Source organism: Monopterus albus, unplaced genomic scaffold (assembly GCF_001952655.1).
Source record: "Monopterus albus unplaced genomic scaffold, M_albus_1.0 scaffold24.1, whole genome shotgun sequence".
NCBI lineage: Eukaryota > Metazoa > Chordata > Actinopteri > Synbranchiformes > Synbranchidae > Monopterus > Monopterus albus.
In genome coordinates this window covers 919,086-935,691 of record NW_018127904.1, presented here as the reverse complement: position 1 = coordinate 935,691, position 16,606 = coordinate 919,086, and the positions used below count along the sequence as shown (strand labels likewise).

Here is a 16,606-nt window from a genome sequence, read left to right as displayed (position 1 = left end):
AAGAAGTGTTTAAATGTACTTAAACTATTAAATTCAACGCTTTAGATTTGTCATTCCTCGTCTGCCTCACACATAAATTAACCGACGTTACAAACCCTGTCTCTGAATGTCTTAGTTTGAAAAACAAACACCAAACTTCCTGCACGCTTCCTGCTTTCTCCGGCTTGGCAGATAAACTTTCTGCCAGTCTGAGTTGACTGACAGTTTGGAAGTTAGGTGCTACGCGTTCCCAGTCATTCTTCTGTCGTGGAGACTCAGCTAAAAAAAAAAAAAGAAGCGATAACTATAGCAAAGTTCCTTTTCATGAGGAGAAGTTGGTGATTTTTCCAGAACAAACATGATGTCTCCAGGTGAATGGACAGGACCGAAGCGACACGGTATGAAAAAGTAGCATTACACTGTATTTTAGCGCTGGACTACGGGTGACAACTCTGTCTGCCGTTGTTACTATGCCACGCAGGCAGCTAACTTCTACAAAAACAAGAAAACTTTGCCTACAAATCAAAAGTGTTCCGCGCAGTGTGACATATTATTTTTTCTACGTGGATTTCCTCATTGTAAACCAGAAAAATAATGACTTTTTGTAGATACTTGAGGGGGAGTGGGAGGGTACTCGCCATTGTGTTCGTTGCCTCAGTCATTTGGCTTATGTTTGACATTGCTGCACTGCGCATGTCACTAAACGATGTGCACACTGAGTTGCTGAAAGAGCGATTAATGAGACAGAGAGAAGTTTTTGAACAGAAGTCCAGGGTGACAGAATTCATGACAAGGATGTTTAAACACCCAGTGCAGAAGGTCGACTCGGCTGTAAACCATGCGGGCGAAGCAGCTCTTGGTTCACGCATCAAACTGTTCAAAGCGTACAGACGAGGAGACAGGAGACTGGACCAAAGGTTAGCGGACAAAAAGGTGCATTCTTTTGAGTTTGAACAACAAGAAGGAGCTGCCCTGCAAAATGTCACTTCAAAGCAGGGTGTTACTGCAGAGAAAAATGCTGTAAAGCTGGATATAAATAGGCCAGAATTAGAACATACTAGACTAACGCGTGTCTTATATACAGGAGAGTCTATTAAAACCCAGGTGTCAGATGATGCTCAGAAAAACAAACATAGCCAAATATCAGAGATGGTGCACAGTCAAGATGGCAATAAAGCACAAGAATCTGTTGTAAAATCAGATTTATCAACTAACAAAAACATCGGTGATGAACCTAAGACCAAGGCTGAAATAAAATTGAGTGAGGTTGATGAGGAACGTCCAGTTAAACCTCCCATTGAGGATGTACAAGAAGAGGTAAACATTATCGAATTGAAGGAACAGGTGAGGATGGTCGACAAGAGAAATCTAAATCCAGTGAACGAACCCACAAATTCTACCAAGCTTCTAGCAGGAGAGAAATCGGACGATAATCTCACTGCTGTCAGAAATCCCAGTGTCCACAAAGTGCTCGCTGTGGACTTGACTCTCGCTCCCAGAAATCCTAATGCGGTGGGCCAGTTTGGTTGGGCAGCATTACTTTCTAGTAATGAAGATACAGAGGTGAAGAGGAGATGGAACGAAGGGTATTTTAATGTCTACCTGAGTGACCGGATCCCATTGGACCGCGCCATCCCAGACACCAGGCCTGAGATGTGAGTCTCCTTTTCCACACAGTTCACCTCTAAAACCTCTTTGACTGCAAAGCTGAATCGTCCTTTTGGTCGTGTGTTTCAGGTGTGCGCAGAATCTGGTCCACGATGACTTGCCTTCCACCAGTGTGATTTTCTGCTTCGTAGATGAAGTGTGGTCCACGCTCCTTCGCTCTGTGCACAGTGTACTCAACAGATCCCCACCACACCTCATCAAAGAGGTTATTCTGGTGGATGATTTCAGCACCAAAGGTAAATAGTGTCCCGAATGCTTCATGGGTACCTAGACCTAAGAAACTGCCAAAACCAGAACACTGTCATTAATGACAAAAGAGGGCACTGGGCATTTATTACTAGAAGCAAGTTGTTCCTTCTGGCTAGTCTCCAGTACCCACTGTGCCAAAGAACATCACATTTACTTGCATTATTATGCTCAGTTTTAATACAAGAATTTGTTTATAGCCTAAAATGGGTATTCAAACTAATATATACAAGGTAATACATTGATAATTATTAGGGATGTAACTGTACCACAACCTCTCACTACGACATTGCTACTATAAAAAGTGCACGATACGATATTTCTCACTATATCAAAAAAATTGACAAAAAAAGATTAAAATACCCCTCACTAAATAGACCCTCAGCAGGTTTTTTCTGGTTAAAGTCGTGTCCCGACTGTTTCAGCGAGATGCATCCCGGTTTGTCTCAGTCCTACATGAGGCTGGCAATGCCTCCACCTGACAGTATTTGCAAATTGTTCAAGGTTTATCAGTTTCCTTTACGCCTGAAAACTGAAAAGCTGTCGCACAACCTCTCTGAGTCCACTATGTCAGTTTCAATTTATGTGACCAGCACCCAGTTATACTAATGAAATACCTGTATGTAGATATCGTCATAGTCATTATCGAGACATTTTTTTATCGTGATATTGTGAAATTACAAATATCGTTACATCCCTAATATTTATAGTTGGCCTAATGAAAAGACCTCGCTCGTTTGGCACAGTTTTGAAGCTTATTCTCCAAAATGTTCACTGTCCTCATCACTCTCTTAGTTTTTACATTAGGTTATAAACATTGTGTCATAAATTTTGCACAATTTGTTTCTTAGATTTATGTTGTGTATATTATAGTTTCAACTGATTAATGTGCCAAGTATTTTCCTAATGTGTAGTGTATAAAATGTAGAGTAATGTCCATCACAGTTTCACAGACCCTGTGGGAATGTCTTCAGATTACTGGTTTTGTCCAACCAACAGTCTGTCAGTGAACTAATGGTTAAATCTACAGGTTATTTCAGTGCCCCATAAGGTGCACAGTACAGACTTGATATTAACCCATTATTTGATTCCTGGTAGTTTAAGTTTAGCCCCAGATATCGTAGTGACTATTCAAATTTTTAAGTGCTGCTGGTTTCCTTTTTGATTGACTTTTGTGTGCTATCAGTGTTGTCAGTCATGTGTAGTAATTTATATGCACGAGCTTTACTACTTTCTTGCACTCTGGCAGAATATCTGAAGGAGCCACTGGATGAGTACATGTCCCAGTTTCCCAAAGTGCGAATAGTTCGCATGAAGGAGCGGCAGGGCCTGATCAGGGCCAGGCTAGCTGGAGCTGCTATTGCCCAAGGTAAACACTGCTTGATTGAATAAAGGGATGTGTCCCTCATAAAAGAAAGGTTAAGACAGTAACAGAACTCTCTGTGCGAGTTTTGCAAGATGTCATACTGTAATTTCATACGTGGGTTGTTTTGTTTCTCAAGCAATTAAATGGTATTTGACTTGGCATGGTGCCTTTCAAAAGGACATAGCCGCTCACAGGCCATGTTTTTTTAGTTATTGCATTTTCAGATGAGCTCATCAGACAGGAAGTAGTATGTAAACATATTTGAAATCTAGATTAAAGTATTTACAGATTTTTTAATTTTAAAGAACAGCAATATTTGTAGGTTATATTAACAGTGTAATCTTCACTTTCTGGTTTAGTACATTATGGTTTCAGGTATAGTCATCTTTGTGTCACAGACACAGATAAATTGGTCAGAAGAGAAGAAAATCTGATCCAGCCTTTGTCTTTCAAATCCAAACTGCTCCTGAGTTGATGCATCTACATTTGCACTAATGCGCACATATTACTAGATGTGTACATGAAATAAGACAGACAGTGAAATGTGTGTTATAACTGGCCTTGTAATAATTATGACACTGGAACATCGGAGCAACAGTGAAGCCACATCTGCTCTCTATGTGCTGTTGTGCATATTATTGGCACAGTGTACACCAACAAATCGCCTTTCAAAGAACTGTTTGTTAAGGGATGAGTGTTAAGTGATTATATAGGAATTAAACTCTTTAACAGGATGTTTGCTCTTTCCTCTACTGCAGGTGAGGTCCTTACCTTCCTTGACTCCCACATTGAGTGTAACGTGGGCTGGCTGGAGCCGCTCCTAGAGAGAATCTATCTGGATCGCAAGAAGGTGGCCTGTCCAGTTATTGAAGTCATCAATGAAAAGGACATGAGGTGACTGACAGACCCGACGCCGCACATGGGGCGTGATATCTGTAGTACTGTTGAATGTTGAGTAACAACAAATGATGAAATGTCATTGTGATGTTGGAGCTTCTGTTCTGGCTCTTTATCTTCAGTTATATGCTGGTTGACAACTTCCAACGAGGCATTTTCAAATGGCCCTTGGTATTTGGTTGGGACACATTATCACAAGAGTACATTAAAAGGAATAACATGGCCGTCACAGATCCCATCAGGTACCTAAAATTTGAAACCATACTGTTCCACAGCTCATTGCTTTGACTCTTTTTGTGTATATCTTATCAGTATTTTTGTTTCTTGGCTTAAGGTGATATTTAGTTGTTTTTATTTATTTTACCTTACAGATGTCCAGTTATGGCTGGTGGGCTTTTCTCCATAGATAAGAAGTACTTCTATGAGCTTGGTGCTTATGATTCTGGGCTGGATGTATGGGGTGGGGAGAACATGGAGATTTCTTTTAAGGTTTGTCACTCAGCAGTTCGTGCATCCATGCTGGCTATAGCTGTTTGGAAACTCCACAGAATGTTTCTCACATGCCTCGGTATCTTATCTGACGTCATTCAAACAGATCTGGATGTGCGGAGGAGAAATTGAGATTATTCCCTGCTCTCGAGTGGGACACATCTTCCGAGGACAGAGTCCTTACAAATTCCCCAAAGACAAGCACAAAACAGTGGAGCGGAACCTGGCGAGGGTGGCTGAGGTCTGGCTAGACGAGTACAAGGAGCTTTTCTATGGCCACAGCTACCATCACCTGCTGGATAAAACAGTCATTGACATCGGCAACCTCACCGAACAGATTGAGCTTAGGAACAGGCTCAAATGCAAGAGCTTCAAGTGGTACCTGGACAATGTGTATCCCGATATGCATGCTCCTTTAGTCCAAGCTGAGGGCTTGGTACGTATGTCAGTGTGCTACAGTTTCCTGTGTGTGTGCTTTTTTTCTCTGTCTGTTGCAACTCATCACGCTCTGCATTCAGATTTATTTTATTTTTTATTTTTGTTACTTGTCCATAACTGATCAGTTAAAATTTGAAACTTGTAAACTTACTCCATAAAGCCACTGTTATTTTTTTTTTTTTTTTTTGTCCTTGTAGGTCTTAAATCTTGGCTTAAGAAAATGCCTCAGTCTGCAGGAAGGCTCTCTGTCCTTTGACATGTGTAATCTCAATGAGCAGGTAGGTGTTTTTATTTAATTTAACATATTACTGGTGTTAAGGAAATAATTAACTCAAGAACAGATCTTTCTTTAGTGGTAGTTAATAAATGGAAATAAATAAATGATAAATACATTTCATGAAAGGGCTTAGTGCATTAAGAAAGCAAAAGGTCTCTAAGAGCAAAGTAAAACAAGAGCGCTCCCTACTTAAAGTCTTGCTCTCACATTTATTTAAATAGTTAAGTAAATGAAGCATTGTTATTAACTGATGTACTGGCAAATGTTAATTTTTTTCTCAGTAGATCTGAGTGAGGTATACTCATATTATGTCATTTTGGGCTCATGCCTGTGCTAATTATAGGGGCAAAACACACAAATACACTGGGACAAATGCAGTCAGAGTCCAAGAGAAGACCCGTCCTTTCTAAACGTGGCTGTCTTGCTTCCAAATCCTTCACTTTTCAGAGAGCATAATTACATACTTGTCACTTCTCTCTCTGGTCTTCAGAGTCAGTGCTTTAATTTCACCTGGATGAAGACCATTCGTCAGCAGCAGCTGTGTGTCGCTCCCCAAGATGAGGGAAACGGCCTTGCTTTACAATTATGTGACAACACTAATCCCAAGCTTCGCTGGGATTACAGGTCATCCAGTTCAGCTCTGGTAGGTTGACTCCAGGCGTGCCGTTTGCTTTGTCTGCTGTCGGCGTGTTTGTTTCCTCTGTTGTTTTAGAAATTCTTAATCAGTTAGATCAGCCTGTTTCAGATTCACTAAAAGCAAAAGTTGCTGTCATTTGAAAATAAGCCTAGTTTATCTTATTTATTTATTATTTTATTATTCCTTCTTTTCTCTCTCTCTCTCTCTCTAGTTCTCTTCTCCTCCTCCATCTTTTTCTTTAGCACCAGTCTATAGAGATGAACATAACCACACTTCACACACAAACCACACAGCATTTCCCCACATTCTTCTGTAAATGTAAATGTTTTGTGTCCATGTCTTGTTACGTGCTGTTTTGGTGCAATAAAAAAAAAAAAGAAACTAGGCATAGTAGAATCAAAGTGTTGAGGTTAAAGCGCTGTTTACTGATTATGTTTCCTGTGTTGTCCCTGTGAAGGCTGAGCACATCATAGCAGAGTCTTCTTCTTCCCAGCTCATGTGCCTGGAGGCGGGCTCTCAGGATAACTCTCTTCTCCTCAACCCGTGTGTGTCCAGCAACATCTTCCAAAGGTGGCAGTTCACACAATACCACGCTCAGGGATGAGACTGACATTGAATTTCATGTGTTTATCATGCACTATGGAGGCCTTCAGTGGCCTCGCATTATGGCACGGCCTGTGCTCCAGACTCAGAACACAGGACTGTCCAGAGGAAGCGGGAAACCCTTTGGTGGCAGTAATATGTGTGGTGTAAAGCAGATGGTGTGGGGATGTGTAATGTTCCTAATGTCCTCTTACTGGATCAGTATGAGGTGACCCTGAGTTTAAACAGTTGTGCCAGAGGATGGAGGAGGAAGAGCATCATCATTGTAGACATGTGATTTTAGAAAACACTGACACTTGGGAGAAAGATCACAGAAGTACCTGATGATGTCTGAAAACTGGACCATAAGGTCTAAGAAATAACACTCCATGTGATAAGTTCTTTATCAGCTTATCATTTCACTGCCAACGATTAAAATAGGAAACAGGGCCTCATAGATTTAACACATAAATCTTCCTTGCGCTGCTGGGACTGAATAATGACTTGAGTATATAAAAACCTTTTTTTTTTTTTAAACTGGTGAGACATCTGTTTTTCTAGATGTCATGTACTCTATGTTTGATACAAACAGGTGAAACAGCTGCTTCTCCAGTTTTAAATACTGTATTAATTAGGTGTTTTTTGTAGAAACTGGATGAATTTCTTTTTTTTTACACTAGATGGAACTGTTGGTTCAAAACACCCAATAAACTTGTGTTGGGATTTGATGAGTTTGTCGTCTGTTCTCAAACCCCTTAACCACAATTTGATGGAAATTCTTCAGAAAGCAAAATGAGGACATATCTTTATTTTTAGTAATTATTTACTAGACATTAGGGCATGTAAGTATATATGGCTAAGTTAATCCCCTAGTAGTATGCAGAGGTTTGGATACTGAAGCTGGAATAGAAAACAACATCTTAGATATTATGGATAGTAGGATTATGAAAGCCTGAGCTTCTCTCATGTTTCATCTGTTCAAATACCTGCCCCCCATAACATGTTTTCATGCTAAAGTACATACATCTTAGATGTGTGCTGGTTGTTGTGTGTTCTTCTCCAGTCAGATGCTGCACAACAAAGAGCAGTGGTTAGTGTGACATGGACAGTTACACCACTGCAAGCAGGTGTTGGATCAAATACATTTGTAAAGTATGTAAATCATTCATTCATTTTCTACCGCTTAGTCCCTGAACGGGGTCACGCTGGAGCCAATCCCAGCCGGCAATCGGGCAAAGGCGAGGTACACCCTGGACAGGTCACCAATCCATCGCAGGGCGAACACATAGACGAACAACCACACACACGCACACACTCCTATGGGCAATTTAGAGACACCAATCAACCTAAGCTGCATGTCTTTGGACTGTGGGAGGAAGCCAAAGTACCCGGAGAGAACCCATGCAAGCACGGGGAGAACATGCAAACTCTACACAGAAAGGTCCCGGGTGGGGCCCGAACCCAGAACCTTCTCGCTGTGAGGCAACGGTGCTAACCACTGCACCATTGTAAATCAGTTTTCTTGAATGCTCATTTTCTGTTGGAGGTCACGTCTGGCAGGTTTTTATTAACCCCCTGAAAAAGGTATTGAAACCATCATCTTGCAAATTCTTTATCATGTACTCAAACACCTCGATCTTCTGGCAGGTGTTGCCTCTGTAGATCCTGCGGTAGGACAATGTGCTGTATTTGGATGATGTGAGGTGATCGAAGGATTTCTTCGCCAGGGTGGAGCAGCCTGGTCCGGGCCCGTGATGAAATCCCATAGAAACATGGAAGTTGTGGTCCTGCTCTGGCTCCTGGTCTGCCTCAGGATGCCTGTCACCTGAAGTTCAGCACTAGATTTCTGCTCTGGGACTTTTGCCTCCCCATTTAATAAAGAGTTTAAGGTTTGGTGTCTGATCCTCTAACACTTCTTCCGCCTTTACTTATATATTTGCTGGAAATAAACAGAATAAAGTCTGTTTTGTTCTTTTGTAAACAAACACCTGCCTCCTAAACAATCTACTGTATTTCACTGCACAATAATACTAAAGCTTCTCTTACCTTTGTCCGATGATACCTTCTGCTCAGGCTTTGTTTGCGTGTCTGTGTTTGTTCAGTGCAGTTGCAGACGTCCTCCACTGCTGCTCACTGACTTTTCTGGAGTTAGATGAGCCTCTGCCCCTGGATCTGCACCATCTGACTAATACATAGTTTCAGTTGTTGCTGTCTGGAGCCCTTGACAGTCGTCCTCTATTTCAGTCAGAATGATCTCTAAATTTTCCTCTGCTCCTGGATCATCCTCCTCCTTTGGGATAGATTCTTCAGCTGCTTCACTGTTGACGGGATGCTTGCGCCTTATAGCGCTATTATCAAAAGATGTGTTTACTTCTATGTCCTGATAAGTTTGCTCCTCATCACTGTAGAACACCGAATCATCTCCCTCCTCCATTGACCAGGTGTCTCGTTCCTCAGGCTGCTCCAGGGTCTGTAGGGCCTCAAGAGTCATCTCCAGTACCTGGGATGGCAGTGCTGTGAGCCCCAGGCCCTTCAGAGGTATTGCACTTGTCTCCATCTGTTTTGATGTTGAATAGCTCTGATGCTCTTTGTTTTCTACAGAGCATTTACACAGTCTGCTCCAGGGTCCCAGGTGTGTTAATCAAAATACTTTAGATCCTACATTGTCAACGAGTAAAAAAAAGAATTCTTGCATTTCACTTACCGGGGCAAGGCCAAGTTCTGTAGTGTGCTCCCCAGTGCTAGTACCATGCAAGTCAGTGTGCGTGTTGAATCACTGAAGAACAGGGGTTTTGTTGTGGACCCAACAAAGGTTCTTTGTGATTCTGGCATCTGCATATGGAGGGATTGTCCTCATTCTTTAATCTCTACTGGGTGAACACTGAAACTGGATTAATGTGTTTCCTTCACAGTATGGCTACTGCCTGAACCAGTAATGTTTTGACAAACCTTATGTCTTGACATTTAAGACACCTGAACTGCTGATACAACTTCTGAAAATTCATCACTTTCTGCATGTGGAAAGCAGCTAAGTACATTTATAGGAGTACTGTTCTGTACTTCTGTAATCGACTGTGTCAGTTGTATGTTACTTTGTACATCAACTCAAATACAGTTAATAAGGAATTATTATACGGTTTACATAGATTGTTAAACCAATGTTGTTGTTTCTTTTACAGAAAATGTACTTTATATTTGGGGTTCCTTGCCATGTTTCAGTTCCACTAAAGAGCCGTTTCCTCTCTAAACCTCTCACATGGTTTCATTTATGTCTGAGGTGCAAAGAAGCATAACATTTAGTCAAATAAGCAAAAGATAAGAAAAAATAAATAAATAGGAATCAGTTGCACAGAAGTGATGTTTCTCTCCCATTAATCATCTCACATTCCCTCAAGTTTGAAAGTGAGGGGAAGAAACTACATCACTTAAAATGAATTAAACCTTCCTACAACTGTGTACACATTGCACCTGTCTCTATACAGCATCAATCACAGGGAACATTTTACTGTTGATAGTGCAATTACATTTAGCTGCAAATGCATGTACTTTTACTTAAGATAGAGTTTGAATGCAAGATCTCTGGTATTTTTACTGTAGGAATACAGTGCCAGAAAGCACAGTTTAATTTATGCTAATGTGGTAACTATCTGTCTGTCTCTCTCTCTCTCTCTCGCTCAGCAGCAGCAGGAAACCAAAGTTAAACCTGTTGCCAGAAATGTTTGGTTTCTTTTCTCAGGTACAGTTTAATTTTTGTGATGTGTTGTGCTTTTCCCAAATATAATATTCACATCTGTTTATGAGTAAATTAGCTGTAATACCTGCTTCATCACCAGATAAAGTCTAGTTTACTCTCTAATGTGTAGTACCTTTCCACTTTAAACTTTAAAATGAGAGTGCATTGCTACAGTATCCGGTAACCAAAGGAAAACACTCACAAGTTTATTATTCACAAGTGTATTATTCTGGAAAAGGCTTTTAGCATTCACATAATCATACTGCAAAAGCATGAGTCAAATACAAAGTCTCTAAAATGCTGCATTTTCTTGCTACTCAAGTGAAACATATAAATTGCAGTACATTTAGAATTTACAAGAGATGGTTTCAGTGTTTCTGAACAAAAGTGAGTTGAATGTGGCCTGAGAATAATTTTGGAAATGAAAACAGGTAAGAGCTGTTATGCCCACATCCTGTTTTGAGCTGAGCAGCCATCTACACAGTGTAGCGCTTTGGTTTTGGTTTAGTGCAGATAAACGTGACAGGAGAGGCGTTAAAATGATTCTGACTAACGAATGATAAGATTCATATCATAGATTCAGGTGTATTTTGGGTCACAGTCTATTTCTGAAAGATCAAGATGCTACATGAGTACATGCATTCAGACATTTCTGATTAATGCTAATGATTATGACATACGACACAGGCAAAATTCAGATTTTGTTCAAGTTTGTAGGTGTTCGGCTATTATACATTACAATCTGTTATGCATACATTCATTCAGACACTTTTTCAAAGGAAGATGTTTTTACATTTTCATAATGCTCTTGTGGCCTGAGTTTAAGACAAACAAGGAGCCTTAAAGGCTCCAAGACCCTCTCAGGTAAACTCTGACACTGACAAAAGCAAAGTGCCACACGGTCCATCCTCTCTGTCTCCATAAGAGCACACACTATTATTTATAAGTGTGTGGAACTTTGTCATCGCAGAGTCTGTTTCTTTCTGCAGTCTGTTCAGAGCATGAGAAGCCTTGTTAATCCTTAGCATCAAGTTGATGCAAGGAGCACGTGAACAACAAGTCACTGAGTATTTGTTCCCGTCTCCTCCTCTTCAACTGACCGCTGAAGTCCAGGAATTAACTTGAAGATGTGTTTGCGCACGCTGACACGCCTGCCTTTCCTGGGCAGGGTGCCAAACAAGGAGGAGATCCTTGTTTCCTCCCAAGAAGGAGAGAGGGAGCTGTTGCTCTCACCCATACTGGTGCTGCTGGAGCGGCTCAGGGATTGGTGATGACGGCTGGAGTTTGATGAAACTGTGCCAGAACGGTCCCGTGAAGGAAAATCTGAGGAGAAGAAGCAGCTGCCGTCTGTGGTGCTGACTGCACTGCAGGGACTGGGAGAGCTTGCGTCCCCAAACACACTGTCATCTGTCATCACACTGTAGCTACTGTCACTAGAAAAACGCCGGCCACAGTGGCCTATGGGGGAGCTCAAAGAAGAGTCCATTGAGAGGTGGAGGCTGCTGTCATTCAGGTTACCTGGAAACATAACAACGTCCCGGTTAGTAGCTGCTGACGAGAAGTTTGTGACAGGAAACGACTTCTACTGAATGTTCAATTGTCAGGGGAACTCCTTCGTCTGCATTAACTCAAGTTTACACTTCAATTCACATCATAAATCATGTAGCTTTAGGAAGACGACAAGGACTGTGAGAAAGGAAGTGCTGTGGTCTGACAGCTGAGCGCACTCACCTCGCATTAGACGCTTTTCCTGTAATGTGAGCCCTTGCAGCTCCAGCAGTTTCTCCTTAAGTAACTGCTGTATGGGCAAAAAAACAAACATAATGGTTACACTTTCAGTAAGATATATTAGCTTATCCATTCAGAATATTACATGCACACTCACAGTGTTTGTGTAATGTAGGATTAGCTGACATTTTTGAGTCAAGGCTGTTTCATACAGTGGTGTAGAAATAGGTCAACCTGTAGTTAACTACACTGTGGCAGTTTTGTTCTTCCATTATTAGCAGCTGGGTTTGTGTGGTTCCGTGACTACTTGTAAGCTACTTAATACAACAAAAAAGAGCTACAGTATGTGAACAGCAAACATGGGAAGGATTGAAGAGACACACCTTGAGCAGGTTCATCCTCTTCTCCAGTTCTATCTGCTTCACTACATTGCCACACACAGTCTCCATCCTGGAATCACATAATAAATTCTAATCACACAGGCACTATTATACTGTAAATGCTGTTTTTATTTGCTTATCTTCTGTTGTAATTTGTTGTACCAGTATTTTAGGGAGTTATTGATGCTGTAACTCACTTTAGACTATTGGTTGATTCTCTTATAAGATCAAGGATGTGCTGATGAGATGACCCTTCAATGCTGATGCCATTGATAGTGACAATAACATCTCCTATGATAAAGAAAGATACAAAAAAGGGGAACTAATCAGTTATGAGAAGACAAAATTAATGCGTATAGCACTTGTGCAACAGTGTGTGTGCATATGTCATTAGGTCTGCTGCTTCATATGAAGGCCTGTGTTGGGTCTATAGGGTGGGGAGGATGTGGGTGGTTCACCTGTGGTCAGGCCAGCGTTCTCAGCAGCACTGTCCTCCTGCACCTTGCTCACGAATGTGCACATCTCCACTGCAGATCTGTTCTTTAGCTGCAGGCCATAGGTCTGCAACAAAAGGCAGTGTTGTCATGAAAGCTGCTAAAACAATACCTTTCCAGAAAAAAAGCTTAAACATAATTTGGACACAAGTTTTTTTTTCTCCATTAAGAACCTAAAAAAACATCATAATGTTTATTTTTTAAGGCTTACCTGAATTTCAAAACCAAATGTTTCATTGTCTTGCTTTTCCAGTACAATTGTCGTCCTGTGCAAAATAGAAATTCAGAAAACAAATGTTTCAGGAACTGATTATTATATACCTAACCCTCTTTCAATAATAAAAAAACAAAAAAACCTACTGCAAATACAGATAATATATCAAATGTATAGCAATTTCAATGTAGTATAGATAAAGGACAAACTGATATTTACCTTTGTGGGTCAGAGTAATCAACCAGTGAATTGCTGCGGATTTGTTTGGGCTGCAAAAGGAGAAATGCAGAGTTCCTCTTTAAAACAATAAAATACTGTGGATTTAGATCTTAAATCTCTTTGGAAGTTGGTCAGGGTGCAAACATATTGATTATGTACTGTTACATAACTCAAAAGATTAAAATAGTTTAAAGGCTTTTGGTCAGTTGCTGAGAACAGTTGTATTAAGGCTGCACAGCTGGTGGTAAATCAAGGAACTGGTTTTCATTAAAACCATACTATGTAAGAAAATGTTCAGTTCTAAGCTTAACTTTATACTAGTGTTTCCTAATATTTGACTCAAATTGTAGATGTGTAAGCATTAAATGCTGGCTATACCTTACACTTAAGTTACTGCCTCACCTTGCATACCCTGGGCAGCGAGCTTGTGTTCTGCCGGTGTCGATCACTGTTTCCCCTCAGTGAACGCCGGTACCATAGAGAGCTTTTCTTCTTGTGAGCATTATCCAGAATGTAATTGTCTTGGCTACTCTGGCGTTGAAGTCCATTGAAATTCATGGTGGACTGCTTGGTAGAGTAGTCCTCAAAGCATCATCAAGTCGCGCTGCTGCAGCTTTTTAGAGTTTCTGTGGCCCTGCCCTGCAGCTAAAAGTAAAATGCGTCAAAACGGAAATCCACACCATGTGACAGCTGTGGTGGGCCTGCATTTGCAGCCTCACGTACCTGCTTTCCTGTTCATCTGTTCTTACTTTTTGTTCTCTTTCTTGAGAAGGGCTGGTCTGCCGTTTTGAAAAAAAGGAAGGAGAGATTTTTTTTTTTGCATAAATCCCCTTCAAATAGTCCCTTTTCTTTGTGCAGTCTTGGCAATTTGATTTATGGTCTGTCAGAAATCAATAATTTATGAGAACATGCCACCTCACGCCTCCAATGGTACCTGGTTCCAGCCTCTTTCACCCAGAGTTTCTCAGTGGGATAAGCGTCTGTCTGTGCCTAACTCCTGTGTTCTGCCAAGCAGGGAGACTTGCTTTGTGAGGACAGACAGAAGGCTGATTTAGCCTGGGGCCAGTGTCTCACTCCCCAAACAAACAGCATGGGTCATTGGGCCAAAGGTGTCAGACATGATCAGATAAAGAAAAAAATCACACACATACCAGCGGTCAGGGAGACAATGGCTGATAGGCCAAAGAAAACTTTGACCTTTTCAACTATGACACCCATACCTTCAAAAGGTACAGTACATTTTGTAATCTACAGAAAGAAATATCATCTTTAACCATGCTGCATTACTTTGGAGACAAAAAAAAAAAAGAATCTGGAACAAAACAACTTGTTAACTAAGAGATTGCCTCACAGCAATCCTCTCTGTCCCACTGACCCACAGCAGAGCTGCTGACAAACCGACCTCAGGACTGTCTGGAACACAGATATCCCATTTCACAGGACAGTACAAATCCCAGTCCACATTTTTGTTTCTTTGTGCATGAAAAAGTCTTAGTTATGATCACTTCAGTTAGAAGTACAAATCCCAGTCCACATTTTTGTTTGTTTGTGCATGAAAAAGTCTTAGTTAACCCCACATACTCTGAAGGAAAAGGCATTTGGGTGCACTCTCATCAGCGCTTTTGTAATGTGTCAAATATTGAGAAAGTTTAAAAATAATGTGCATTTAAATGGCTGAAAGGGTTAAAAGAAAACTAAGCACTAAAATAATTATGTCAATTTTAGGAAACCAGGCTCTGTATGCTTAGTTTTTTCACTACAGGAAGGTTTTCAATTCTCCATTAACCTCTTGAGTACGTGACACTTTGTGACCTTCTCGTAAGTGACAGCCAGCACAAAAACCGTGTTTCAGCAGCTCACAACAGAGCGTTAAGGGGCTGACTCATCTGTGTAGAGCCGCTGTCCTCAGCAGTACCTCTATCTAACGGACACATCCGCATCATGAACAGTGTACACAAATAAGGCGGCAGAACAAAAGTGACGAGATGAGTCATGTCAGTTAAGGTAAAAGTATAGCGTGGAAGATAAAGAGAGCCTGTTTCAGATAAGTTGCTCTGGGAAGATTTGCACTACATACAGTAATGTGCACAATCAGTGCTTTCAAAATTACACCTCATCCTTTTATCATGAAAAAAAACCCATGAAACAAGCACATTCGATGAGAAACAGTTTATTGACCCAGTGATCTCACTTATTTCTATACAGAATAAATAATGCAGTGGCATGAAATCCACATCTGAGCAACACAGAACAGTTTTACATAAATCAAATGTATGAATCTAAATGAGTGGAGGCTTTAAAAATCAAAAGTAGGTTTTATTTTATGAAAGCAGTATCATATTTGTTAATACTGATCTAAGACATTCACAATATATATTTTAAAAAAAAAGACACCAATCAGAAATTGCACATGGTGAGCAGAGGCAGAGCTAGATGCTTTAATAATACATTGCCTCTTTGCATCCCAGTCAAATAATTCTTTGACTGAATTTGACTAATTATTTCACAGAAGGACAGGGACTTGAACATCAGCTGATTTGCCAAAATACCAACAGGTGACTGTACATAGCTTATTTCTGAAAGGCAACACTGTTGGTGCTATAGATAGATAAATAGATACGCATAACAGTAAAATATAGGACTGAGGATACAGAGCTACGCGTGAATCAAAAGCCTCAGTGTATGGGCAAACATGAAAAGTTTTTATCCATAGCCTTAGTTTCACAGTTTCATGAACATTACAGTGATTACATTTTAAATACAGGATCACATCATATGATATGAGACACACATGCACACACAGGCATGCCTGCAAACACATGGGCGCATACAGGCACACATGCCGTACAGATTTACCCATGTGCGCTTTCCCGAAGCCTGATATGACAAGGCAGTATAGGCCACATCTGACAGTGGCATTAGTGAACCTAATGTGCACCCATTATCCAGTCTGTGTTGTCCAGGTGACATTTCTTAAAGGATAACGCTGGTCATTTTCTATATTAATAGTATTTTCAGCAGTATCCATACAGAGACTAAAACCAACAATGTATTGCCACTACCCATGGTTAAGTCTCTCAGCTGTGAGTCTTGGATTAGCTTGTTCATCTGTGTGATAAACCTCTATTGTTGTTCAAAAACTATTAAAAACACATCAGGGAAACCCACCGGCTGCACTGGGCAATGTATCTTTTCATTACAAAACACCAGGCCTGACTTTGTTGGCTCCAAGTTTCCAAGTCAGACTCAACTTTGCATG

At 40.7% G+C, this 16,606-nt stretch overlaps 2 protein-coding genes across 2 annotated transcripts; one reads left to right on the top strand and one right to left on the bottom strand.

Moving 5' to 3' along the window:
• The first annotated feature begins 8 nt into the window (after window positions 1-8).
• galnt5 (polypeptide N-acetylgalactosaminyltransferase 5) lies at window positions 9-7,307 on the top strand. Its single transcript, XM_020594799.1, has 10 exons — window positions 9-1,634; window positions 1,717-1,883; window positions 3,143-3,262; window positions 4,018-4,153; window positions 4,279-4,398; window positions 4,528-4,645; window positions 4,752-5,081; window positions 5,281-5,361; window positions 5,851-6,003; window positions 6,455-7,307. Exons 1-10 carry the CDS (start codon window positions 574-576, stop codon window positions 6,599-6,601), a joined length of 2,433 nt encoding a protein of 810 aa, XP_020450455.1. The 5' UTR covers window positions 9-573; the 3' UTR covers window positions 6,602-7,307.
• A 3,247-nt stretch (window positions 7,308-10,554) lies between these two features.
• Window positions 10,555-14,047, bottom strand: cytip (cytohesin 1 interacting protein). The gene is made up of 8 exons (XM_020594768.1): window positions 13,750-14,047; window positions 13,348-13,397; window positions 13,126-13,180; window positions 12,879-12,981; window positions 12,618-12,711; window positions 12,424-12,490; window positions 12,044-12,110; window positions 10,555-11,830 (listed from the first exon to the last, which is right to left on the bottom strand). The coding sequence occupies exons 1-8, from the start codon at window positions 13,903-13,905 to the stop codon at window positions 11,373-11,375; spliced, it is 1,050 nt and encodes a 349-aa protein (XP_020450424.1). The 5' UTR covers window positions 13,906-14,047; the 3' UTR covers window positions 10,555-11,372.
• Between the last annotated feature and the right edge of the window lie 2,559 nt (window positions 14,048-16,606).